Source organism: Anomaloglossus baeobatrachus, chromosome 2 (assembly GCF_048569485.1).
Source record: "Anomaloglossus baeobatrachus isolate aAnoBae1 chromosome 2, aAnoBae1.hap1, whole genome shotgun sequence".
Taxonomy (NCBI): domain Eukaryota; kingdom Metazoa; phylum Chordata; class Amphibia; order Anura; family Aromobatidae; genus Anomaloglossus; species Anomaloglossus baeobatrachus.
In genome coordinates this window covers 412248189-412261303 of record NC_134354.1, presented here as the reverse complement: position 1 = coordinate 412261303, position 13115 = coordinate 412248189, and the positions used below count along the sequence as shown (strand labels likewise).

General features: G+C 40.1%; 1 protein-coding gene across 4 annotated transcripts in view; it reads left to right on the top strand.

Moving 5' to 3' along the window:
- ADGRB2 (adhesion G protein-coupled receptor B2) overlaps positions 1 to 13115 on the top strand; it is a 673616-nt gene that overhangs the window by 569198 nt on the left and 91303 nt on the right. For all 4 annotated transcript variants that reach the window (XM_075336137.1, XM_075336136.1, XM_075336138.1 and 1 more), the window contains one exon: positions 3059 to 3185. In XM_075336137.1, the coding sequence (XP_075192252.1) occupies positions 3059 to 3185 (127 nt within the window). The remainder of the gene's footprint in view (positions 1 to 3058; positions 3186 to 13115) is intronic.

Here is a 13115-nt window from a genome sequence, read left to right as displayed (position 1 = left end):
TTCAAAATGCTATGGACAGGTGAGCAGGTAGGAGCTAGAGGTAGACACAGACATTCTGCTGCAAGTTCTCTTGAAATGACTTTTACAATTTTCCATAAAACTTTATGAGCTCCAACTGTTGTCCCTTGCATCAGAAATCTTCACTGAAGACATATTTTACCCATGAATTGAGAATTTTGAGAATGAAGGATCAGTCCAGGAGGAGAAAGAAGTAAGTTGTTCTAATAAGATATATTACAAAATTTCTTATTTTTACGTTTAGTCTTGATACATGAAAAATAATTAAAACGCCAGTAACTCTTTAAGTGTTTATTGCAATGACTCCCATTCTATGCCTTTGTCTTATTCAGTTGGGTGAAAGGCCATTTTCTAGAAGTTGATTTTACTTTTAGCAGAAGACTATGGCCCTTTTTCATCAATGTGATTTCGCAAGAATTCTGGCATAAAACACTTTGAAAAGTCACTAAAGGAGTGGCGCAAAAATGTTGTGACTTTTAGCAATTTTACACCATCTTCATCCGGCTCTGCCACAATGGGCAGAATGGGTGTGTGACGCCACAGCTCATCTAATTCATGACAAGTTGTGGCGTACCTTCAACCAAAAATCTTACTCCAATTCCTGAATGGAGATTAGTGTTGAGGTACATGGAAGCACACGCCACTTGTCGGACATGCCTGATTCATGAAGGGGCATGCACCTCTTTATGAATTAAACAAAAAGGGTATGCATTTATAGAGAAGAAATCATTTATTCATACAATCCAATAGTTGATCAAACAATATTTGACGTTTCTGTTCTACATCCGGACCTTCATCAGAATGGTGTGGATTTCTGTGGAAATAAAGGGTAGTGGACTATGTGCAGCCTAACACCATGCTGCACCTATTTTACTATGCTTTATTTCCACAGATATTCACACCATTCTGCTGAAAGTCCGGATGAAGAACCGAAACGTGAAATATTTTTTGAATAACTATTGGATTGTATGAATAAATTATTTGTTCTCTTTAACTGCATACCTGTGAGTGGCGAGTTTTTATGTTTGTTTGGCCTTACAAAATGGAACCCTACTCATTCACCAACCCAAGATGGAGTGACATACAGTATATAACTAACTGCTCTTAATGAATCAAGCACCCCTGACTCATAAATGCCCCCCATCAAGACTGCCATGAACAATGCTTGATAACTTAAGTCCCGTGACTTTTGTAGATCTCTTTATGAATAAAATAAACTACTATTAATGACCTTGGAAATGTGACCTGTATTGTGTAACCTTTTTCAACGTGACCCTAGGAAAAAGTTTACTGCTCAAAAAATGGCAGCTCTTGTTCTTTCCTTCTCTTTTTGTTAGTCCTACCTAAGAGAATTAACATTGTTGAAGACTTGTGAAAGTTTTTCCGAGATTGGGATCTGGAGCTGTCCAGATTGTGAAGTGCTGAAATGCTGTTGACTCATATTAGTACAGAATGCAAGCCGTGGTTTTTTTCCCTTTTTTGTTGTTGTTTTTGTGTTTTTTTTTAACATTGACCGATCAGCATTATAGAGTTACATTGTGTTTATGTAAGTGGCAATGAAAAGACCACCACAGCTGATTTCCTTGCACTGCGAGGAAGAAATTTGTCTAATTAACATACAGGACATGAAATTTTCAAAAGACAAAATGGGGCTTTAAAAGAAATATGTAGTACAATCATATATAATTTGTTATTGTGTATAGCAGATGGTGACAGGCCTTTTTTTTGCAGCTGCTAAAGTTTTGCCTCTTCTTTCTTCCCAGTGTCAGGGTATCTGTTAGAAATCTGCTTATAAAACAGAATAGAGTAGAAGCCACAAAGCATTTGTATTATTCATTCTGTCATGTATGCATATGTAACTGCATATTCCTATGAGTGCATGGAAACTAGAGCCCATAATTTAATATAAGAGGTGGTCCCTTGGTAGACGATTGCTACGGCCATGTTTCAGTATGGAAAGGTGTGCACGTAGAAGTGTGTGGGTGTGTAAGAGCCAATCTTCAGCCCTCATCCTCACCACGTTTTATTCTTACTTTCCATCTGCTGTGGTTGCCAGAGTAACGTGAATGACTGGGGAGCGATTTAGTGATGTATGGGAAGATCATGTTTCCTCTATGCGTATATGCAGCTGACGTTTTCCAGATAAGACCCCTTGCATTAAGTAATGGGAATGCAGAGAAATACTACAAATAGCGCCACATCTTTAAAAGCTCCAAAATCAGCGCCGAGTCGGATGTTATTTGTAAAGTATTTGTACCGCTTCATATATTTTACTTGTTTTTTGTATATAGTATAGGAATCCATAGCCTATAAGCGGTAAACCTCCCAGAGAATGTAGTATTTGACCCATTCCGAAGGGTTGTAGATAGCAAAACACACGGCAAGGACTGACAGGGAGGTAGGAAGGATTTGCTGTGAAAACCCCCTCAGCTTAGATGCTGCATCATTCCTCACCATTCAGAATATTATCCTGTTTCTCTTCCTCTTAGCTCTGTATTTCATATGCCTTTCTTCCTCTCGTCTTCTCTTCTTGTGGAATCCCTGGTGGATCATGTTTTACGGCATAACTTTATCTCTCCCCTACTGCTCGCACTCATCACATATTCTTGTATGTTCTGCCTTCGATGCTTTACCAGCTGTTCTCCCTTTTTCTACGTCGGTGTTGCCCTTTCAGCTTCTTACACTGTGCTTATCACACATTTAGTACTACTACTGAACAGTTTATCCCCACACAGTCTTTCTTCATCTGTCATTGCCATCTTTCACTCCCTCTCCCTGTGTTTACTTCTTCATCATCCTCCCTATTGTTTCTCCCCCTCATTTTGTCTTTCCGTCTCCCCCACACTCCTTCTTTCTCTGCCTCACTGCTCTCACAGGGTTTCACCCACACACACACTCATATTCAAGACACCAGTTTAGTGTAGCAGGCTTGCTGTGCCTGCTCCGGATATGCACAGCTTTCCGAGTATCCTCCACTCTTTCTACAGCAAAGCTGTGCCTTTTCAGGTATTGACTTCATATTACGTCTTCTGATCCCCAGTGATGTATCCAGTGGAAGCTGGGAAACTGAAAGCTGCCAGACCCTACCAACCCATCCATCTCACACCAAATGCCTTTGCAACCAGCTCTCCACCTTTGCAGTGTTGGCACAACTTCCCAAGGAGTTGGTAAGTGCAAAAAACATATTTGGACAGCATAGGCCGATGAGCATTGCGCGGGAGAGTTAACTTGGACTCTACAGGAATGAAGTTCAGGATGATCTATTTAGGCCTGTTCTTTATGCTTATCATTGTGTTATTGTGGTATATTGTGCAGAAATTATGCCTTGTATTTGTGTTTATGATGCTTTATTTTGTGGTCTTTTAGCATGTAGAACTATAACATACTAATTCGCTATAACAAGATAGCACCATTGGCTCATGCTTACATGCTTAACCCTTGTATTTCTACCTTATCGCAGATTTTAAAGCTGACTATGCGTGTTCAGTTCTATAAATAGTATAGGCCATACGATAATGGATTCCTGTTATAAACCTGAAATTAATTCTGTTACATGTTGACAGATTCATCAAATCTTATTAATCTGGCAGTTATTCTTCTATTTTTAGTATACAAGTCTCTATTAACGGTTTAATGTTTATATTTTTTGAATGATCCATCTGCTGTATTTGAATGACAGGTATATAAATACTATAGATGGATTATATAGTAGATACACGGAAAAGGGTCCTCTGCAATATCAGAATCTGTACTGTTGAGTTTTAGAACACTTTATTATGGCATGTCATGTAGTTATATACAATAGTCATGTACTATAACTGTTTATCTGCCTAGGCCAAATCTTAGTAAAAACATATCATATAAGTAAAAGTGCATTTGCTCTCTCGCAATTATATCCATTTTTCAATCTGGATCCAACAAATTGATTTCCACTATAATTGTATGCTACTTTTTTCTCATTACTTAGTATATATACATTTTTTTCTGAAATCCATCCCTAGCATAGTTGCTATTTTGGGAGAGAGCGATAGATTTGCAGTTGTTATATATAATGCACAATCATAGGATATCTCTGCTTGTCTTCTAAATGCATTGTAGGGGCCTGTCTCCACAATATTTTTGCGATATTTTTATGGCAATAGAATTTATTTTTATTTTATTCTTTTACATAAGTATTAATATTTGGTCATCTAAAGTTCTACTATGGACTTTTACTACTGGATTTATGATTGATATCCTGGAACTTTACTTTCACCTGGTTTGACTTAGTGGATGACTGGGCATTAGTCCAACCAACATCTACTTGTTCTCTACGACTTTTGGAGAATCTATTAGGTTTACTATGGAGGTATGGGCACAGCTTTCTTTATCCTTATAAGGTATTTTACTTGATTCCTAATGCTGCCATGTTTAAAAGATGCATTTTTATTCCACGTCATTGCATATAGTTATGAGGAAGGACTAGTCGAAAGCGGTTCTCCTGAATAGTCCTGCCTTGGATCTTCTAAATATGCTTCCCTGGGTGTGATTGGTGGGCTGCATAACGATGGTATTGTAATGGTGAGTGTATGTCACTGTTATTAACACCCAGGGAGGCATGTTTAGAAGATGTGAGGTAGAACTAGTCCAAGAGAAGAGATGCAACACCGGATTAGTTCACCCTGATGAGCTCTTTTAGGGCAGACTGGATCATGCATTGTGGCTGTACATATATCCTTTTCCCTTTCCACTTACCATTACTCAGTTGAACTTGAAGCAACCCCGGAAGAAATATGCTTTCCTCCTACTGCTTTCCCAGATCTGATATAACCTCTGGGAATTCATGCTTTCTCAAGACTGCTTTCCCAGATCTAGCTCTCCTTAAAGAGGTGGTCCACTTCATATCATAGTGGCCACATTGATTTAAAGCAGGGAAAAAAGGCTTTTTCTAAATAACTTTTTTTTTCAATTCTGCCTGTGAGTGGTGCTATTGCTATCTGATAATCCCCATCACGTGACCTGGGCTACTGTGACCTGTGATGTCTGCTGATGTCAAGTCAACTTCCAGAATTGGAAGTTGACTCAGCATCACCGAGGTGGGACCCAGTCTCCCTGAGTGACAGGGCTGTGGGCAAACTTTCATCGCATGTCACAGACCAGATCTCACAAGCTCTCACCTTCTCCGCATAACAGAGCTCCACAGGCACGCCAGATGCTGTGAGGTGCGATGTAACTCCGCCCACAGCCCAGTTACTCAGGGAGACTGGGTCCTGCCTCAATGATGCCGGGTAATCTTCCATTTCCGGAAATTGACGTGACATCACTGGACATCAGAGGTCACAGCAGCCCGGGTCACATGATGGGGAAAAGCAGACAGCAATAGCTCACAGGCAGAATTGGAAAAATAAGTTATTTAGAAAAAGCCTTCTTTCCCTGCTTTAAATCGATGTGGCCACTATGCTTTGTAGTAGACACCTCTTTTATTGATCTCATGTGCAGGGCATTGCAGCTTAGGTACCTATGGTTGTGAACACGAGCAACTTGCTAACTAAGGCCGGGGTCACACGGGGGACTAGTGCGATCCTTGCATGACACTTGGCTCACACTGGCAGCAAAGCGGGAGCTGAGTGTCATGCGAGTGTCACTGCGACTGAGGTCCGATCATGCGATCAGACCTCAGCTGTGGGGGGCGGACCAGCACTGAGGATTGGAGGGCCAGCACTGAGGAGGGGAGGGAGTGATTTATCTCCCTTTCTCCTCCGTAGCCGGCTATTGCCATTCTCGCCCTGCACTCTCGGTACACTGTTTTACCGCGACTGCAGTGCGATTTTTCTCTTGCCTCATTTACTTTAAAGGGTGTGAGAGAAACCAGGAACGCATTACAGTCGCAGCATGCTACAATTGTTTTCTCGGTCCGATTAGGGCTGAGAAAATAATCGCTAATGGGTGCTGGCACATAGGCTAATATTGGTCCAAGTGGAATGTGATGTTTTATTGCATTCCACTCGCACCGATTTTCATGCCGTGTGTCTTAGGCCTAATTGTCACTATATGAGTGGACGTAACCATGGATATCTAAGCTGCAATACATAAGGTGGGAAATATGACTATATCAGGTTAACTCTGCTACATTTCTTATTGGAGTTATTTGCTAATATTATTATTACACCTTTCTACATATTGGGATAGGATCTTAGAGATGGAAATAAACCTTTAACTGTTTGGCTATTCATTTGCTAATCTTACTGGTTAGGGCTGACAAATAGAAAAAAATCCACATTAAAATACTACAAATATCAAAGTAGGGCCAAACTAATATTGTATATTAAAAATTATATAAAACAAGACATTACATATATATATATATATATATATATATATATATATATATATATATATATATATTTATATATATATATAAATATATATATATATACAGTTAGGTCCAGAAATATTTGGACAGTGACACAATTTTCGCGAGTTGGGCTCTGCATGCCACCACATTGGATTTGAAATGAAACCTCTACAACAGAATTCAAGTGCAGATTGTAACGTTTAATTTGAAGGTTTGAACAAAAATATCTGATAGAAATTGTAGGAATTGTACACATTTCTTTACAAACACTCCACATTTTAGGAGGTCAAAAGTAATTGGACAAATAAACCAAACCCAAACAAAATATTTTTATTTTCAATATTTTGTTGCGAATCCTTTGGAGGCAATCACTGCCTTAAGTCTGTAACCCATGGACATCACCAAACGCTGGGTTTCCTCCTTCTTAATGCTTTGCCAGGCCTTTACAGCCGCAGCCTTCAGGTCTTGCTTCTTTGTGGGTCTTTCCGTCTTAAGTCTGGATTTGAGCAAGTGAAATGCATGCTCAATTGGGTTAAGATCTGGTGATTGACTTGGCCATTGCAGAATGTTCCACTTTTTTGCACTCATGAACTCCTGGGTAGCTTTGGCTGTATGCTTGGGGTCATTGTCCATCTGTACTATGAAGCGCCGTCTGATCAACTTTGCGGCATTTGGCTGAATCTGGGCTGAAAGTATATCCCGGTACACTTCAGAATTCATCCGGCTACTCTTGTCTGCTGTTATGTCATCAATAAACACAAGTGACCCAGTGCCATTGAAAGCCATGCATGCCCATGCCATCACGTTGCCTCCACCATGTTTTACAGAGGATGTGGTGTGCCTTGGATCATGTGCCATTCCCTTTCTTCTCCAAACTTTTTTCTTTCCATCATTCTGGTATAGGTTGATCTTTGTCTCATCTGTCCATAGAATACTTTTCCAGAACTGAGCTGGCTTCATGAGGTGTTTTTCAGCAAATTTAACTCTGGCCTGTCTATATTTGGAATTGATGAATGGTTTGCATCTAGATGTGAACCCTTTGTATTTACTTTCATGGAGTCTTCTCTTTACTGTTGACTTAGAGACAGATACACCTACTTCACTGAGAGTGTTCTGGACTTCAGATGATGTTGTGAACGGGTTCTTCTTCACCAAAGAAAGTATGCGGCGATCATCCACCACTGTTGTCATTCGTGGACGCCCAGGCCTTTTTGAGTTCCCAAGCTCACCAGTCAATTCCTTTTTTCTCAGAATGTACCCGACTGTTGATTTTGCTACTCCAAGCATGTCTGCTATCTCTCTGATGGATTTTTTCTTTTTTTTCAGCCTCAGGATGTTCTGCTTCACCTCAATTGAGAGTTCCTTAGACCGCATGTTGTCTGGTCACAGCAACAGCTTCCAAATGCAAAACCACACACCTGTAATCAACCCCAGACCTTTTAACTACTTCATTGATTACAGGTTAACGAGGGAGATGCCTTCAGAGTTAATTGCAGCCCTTAGAGTCCCTTGTCCAATTACTTTTGGTCCCTTGAAAAAGAGGAGGCTATGCATTACAGAGCTATGATTCCTAAACCCTTTCTCCGATTTGGATGTGAAAACTCTCATATTGCAGCTGGGAGTGTGCACTTTCAGCCCATATTATATATATAATTGTATTTCTGAACATGTTTTTTTAAACAGCTAAAATAACAAAACTTGTGTCACTGTCCAAATATTTCTGGACCTAACTGTATATATATATATATATATATATAATGTCATAGGAAGTCCAGGGGGGGAACAAGAAACTTAATATTACTAGATAAGTTCCACGAACAGCACAACCCCTAAAATGGCCCTAGGGAAAAGCCCTATGTGGGCGCGAAGGTTGGCACCCTAAGAGAAAAGCACAAGTGATGGTGCCCCTGCTGAGTGTCGTCTAACCCTGGTAATCCCTATATGTCTCTTTGTAGTCCTATCACAAATAGCCCTGGAGCACAAGAAAGAGTTGTTCTCTCAAGCAATTGCTTCTTTCCTCATTCTTCTCATTCTTATGTATCGCCCCTTAGGGATACATTTCTTTAGGGGCAATGAATGAAAACTATCCCATCTGAGCAAATTATTGGTGTAGGTAGGTATAGGTTGGCTTCCTATAGTACTGGTGGAGAAGGACCATTTATGATCTTTTATGAAGAAAATATCCAAAAATGGTAAATATGAATTTCATTTGTGAATCTCAGACCCAGTTCATTTATCTCAATAAAATCCTCTTTAAAGCCTGACCACAGGATAAAAATGTTGTCTATAAAAAATCTCCCCCAGTACAAATTTATGAATAGGCACAAAGCAGTGTCATCTTGGAACACCACTATGTTCTCCCACCAGCCCAGGAATAGGTTGGCTTATGACAGGACAAAGAAGCTCCGAATGGCAGTGCCCTTGAGCTGGTGGAAGAACTTGCCATAAAACCGGCAATAATTGTGGGTCAAGATAAAAAGATTGTTAAGGGTACTATAGCAGTTAAGAAAGGATACATCTAGTACAATTTCAATTACTTGTTTTACTACCACTACACAGTTGCATTTTGACCTTTTTGACTGGTTCAATTGGGTGTATTTAAGTGACTATTTTTTCCTTTTTTTGTAATTTATCTGCCCCTCTTCCTATTAATTGTTTTATTACTGGGCTGCTTTTTCCAGGTGATAGTGCTATTTACTAGGTTACTTTATCATAGCTGTATTGCTATCTCTATCTTGTGGTACATGGCCGTTTGTGATAGGACTGCTAAGTGACTTATAGGGATTAACATGTTTAGGCAATACTGAGTGGTACGCCGTCACCTGCACTTTTCTTTTAGGGTACCAACCTACTCAGCCAGATAGGGCTTTTCCCTAGGGCCATTTTTGTGTTGTGTTGTTAGTGGAACTTACTGTATCTATCAATTTTAGCTCTCTGGTTTTCCCTGGACTTTCTATGACATATACACTGATGAACAAAAGGGTAATAATGTTTTGAACCTTTGAATCTCAGGCTCCATATCTCAACATCCACTATCATCATCATCATCCACTATCATCAGTAGCGGTCTCTCAGCCAAGAAAATTGCCAAACTGCATCATGTGAGTGCCAAGACAGTTGAAAGAATACGAAATGAAGTCCGTCCATTTAAAAGCCAAGAGGTGGACATCCAAGCAAAATATCGGAGTCAACAAGTTGGCTCATCACAAGGTCTATCAGTTCTGGTGCGACAAACATGGCAGTGGAGGTGTCTTATATGCTTCGCATTTGTAAGATCACAGATTTCCATACAAGCACTGTGCGATGCATGGTACACAAATCTGTAATGGTGGCCTGAAAAAAGGTGAAGAATCCTCAACTTCAATATCGTCATAAGATGCAAAGCCTCGAGATTGCAAAAAAAGTATGAAAAGTGGACAGGAGAAAATTGAAAACAGGTAAATTGGAGCAATGAGACGAAAGTCAGTAGATTAGGCTCTGATAGCTGCAAATAGGTCTGGAAGAAACGAGGGTTAAAGTGGCTAATGAATTGTGAAATTGAAGAAACTGTCAAATTCAGTAGAGGAAGTCTGATTATATGGGGTTAATTCACAGCTAAAGGCATTGGATACTTGACCAGGATCAATGGTAGTCTATTTGTGAGTATTTGTGAGTATCCTACAAGAGGAGTTACTTCGTACACTTGAGTATTATGGGTTTGAAAAGAACAACAGAGTGTTCCAGAAGGACAACAACCCGAAGCATACGTCGAGATTGGTGAAGAAAATGGTTCCATGACAATGAAGTAGAGGTGCTGGATTGATTGCCACAATCTCCAGACCTCAACCCAATTGAATACTAATGGGTAGAGTTGAAGAAAAAGCTGTATATACAGTGCCTACAAGTAGTATTCAACCCCCTGCAGATTTAGCAGGTTTACACATTCGGAATTAACTTGGCATTGTGACATTTGGACTGTAGATCAGCCTGGAAGTGTGAAATGCACTGCAGCAAAAAAGAATGTTATTTCTTTTTTTATTTTTTTTTTTAAAATTGTGAAAAATTTATTCAGAGGGTCATTTATTATTCAACCCCTCGAACCACAAGAATTCTGTTTGGTTCCCCTAAAATATTAAGAAGTATTTCAGCCACAAAGAACAATGAGCTTCACATGTTTGGATTATTTATCTCTTTTTCCAGCCTTTTCTGACTAATTAAGACCCTCCCCAAACTTGTGAACAGCACTCATACTTGGTCAACATGGAAAAGACAAAGGAGCATTCCAAGGCCATCAGAGACAAGATCGTGGAGGGTCACAAGGCTGGCAAGGGGTACAAAACACTTTTCAAGGAGTTGGTCCTACCTGTCTCCACTGTTGGGAGCATCATGCGGAAGTGGAAGGCTTATGGAACTACTGTTAGCCTTCCACGGCCTGGACAGCCTTTGAAAGTTTCCACCCGTGCCGAGGCCAGGCTTGTCCGAAGAGGCAAGGCTAACCCAAGAACAACAAGGAAGGAGCTCCGGGAAGATCTCATGGCAGTGGGGACTTTGGTTTCAGTCAATACCATAAGTAACGTACTCCACCGCAATGGTCTCTGTTCCAGACGAGCCCGTAAGGTACCTTTACTTTCAAAGCGTCATGTCAAGGCTCGTCTACAGTTTGCTCATGATCACTTGGAGGACTCTGAGACAGACTGGTTCAAGGTTCTCTGGTCTGATGAGACCAAGATCGAGATCTTTGGTGCCAACCACACACGTGACGTTTGGAGACTGGATGGCACTGCATACGACCCTAAGAATACCATCCCTACAGTCAAGCATGGTGGTGGCAGCATCATGCTGTGGGGCTGTTTCTCAGCCAAGGGGCCTGGCGATCTGGTCCGCATCCATGGGAAGATGGATAGCACGGCCTACCTGGAGATTTTGGCCTAGAACCTCCGCTCCTCCATCAAGGATCTTAAGATGGGTCGTCATTTCATCTTCCAACAAGACAACGACCCAAAGCACACAGCCAAGAAAACCAAGGCCTGGTTCAAGAGGGAAAAAATCAAGGTGTTGCAGTGGCCTAGTCAGTCTCCTGACCTTAACCCAATTGAAAACTTGTGGAAGGAGCTCAAGATTAAAGTCCACATGAGACACCCAAAGAACCTAAATAACTTGGAGAAGATCTGCATGGAGGAGTGGGCCAAGATAACTCCAGAGACCTGTGCCGGCCTGATCAGGTCTTATAAAAGACGATTATTAGCTGTAATTGCAAACAAGGGTTATTCCACAAAATATTAAACCTAGGGGTTGAATATTAATTGACCCACACTTTTATGTTGAAAATGTATTAAAATTTAACTGAGCAACATAACTTGTTGGTTTGTAAGATTTATGCATCTGTTAATAAATCCTGCTCTTGTTTGAAGTTTGCAGGCTCTAACTTATTTGCATCCTATCAAACCTGCTAAATCTGCAGGGGGTTGAAGACTACTTGTAGGCACTGTATACCCATGTGTGTTATACACTAACATTAGGAATGTGTAGAAGAGACCTGGGATCAGATTTTGGTTGAGACTTGCTTGAATCTGATCGAGAGCATGCCCAGAAGGATTCAGGCAGAGTTGAAAGCAAAAGGTGGATTTACAAAATACTAACAAAATAATTTTATTAGCAAAACAGTAACAATGCAGTGACATGACAAGAATCTGCATAACTGATCATATGCTAAATAGTTGCAAGTGAAATTTAAGAATGAGATAGCTAAGATGATTGTCTATAAAATTAAGTTAATATCACACTCAGAGCCATAGTAGATGGTGAGAGATGGAGCCTGAAAGTGAAAATTTCAAAACATTGTTACCCTTTTGCTCATCACTGTACTTGTGATATATTGTTCTGTACCAGTTTTAATATACAATATTGGATTTGGTCCTTCTTTGCATATCCAATAAAATATTATGTTTTAATTGGAGTTTCTTCTATTTGTCACAACACTTTTTTGATCCCTTTAGATCCTTTTAGAAAATATTTTTTATTCTCTATAATCTTACTGGTTAATTTCAATGGCTAATAAATATACCGTTTTCATATTTATCATTTGTACTTTGAAACAATTTGCTATGTATTGAAAACTAATGTAAAAAAATTGCTCATCTAAATGTCGGATTATTAGTAAAATTCTTTATTAACCCCTTAACGGCCGTGGGCAGTAATATTACGTCCTAGCAGTCATAATGTTACTGCCCACGGTCTGCCGGTGGCAGCATGCCGCGATCGGCACATATCTCAGCTGATTTTCACAGCTGAGATGTGTGCCTGCTAGGCACGAGCAGAATCGTTATCTGCTCGTGCCGTTTAACTCCTTAAATGGCGCTGTCAATATGTGACAGCGCCATTATAACGGCATCGGCGGTAAACTTTTACTTACCGGCTGATACCGGAAGTCATGTGATCACGTGACTTCCGGTGATTGTCATGGTAGCACAGGGTCATGTGATGACTCTTGTACTACACATGAATTACTTTCAGTTTCACTCGGCCCGGAGCCGAGTGAAGCAGAAAGTGAGCGTATCTGCTCTTTAAAGCTGTGTAGCTGTGATCAGCAGATAGGGCAGAGCGATCGGATTGTTGATCACTTTAGCCCCCTAGGGGGACTAGTAAAATAAAAAAAAGTAAAAAAAAAAGTTTTAAAAAATTTAAAACAAAAACAAAAAAACCTAAAAGTTCAAATCACCTCCCTTTTGCCCCATTGAAAATTAAAGGGTTAAAAAAATAAAACATATACACACATTTCATATTG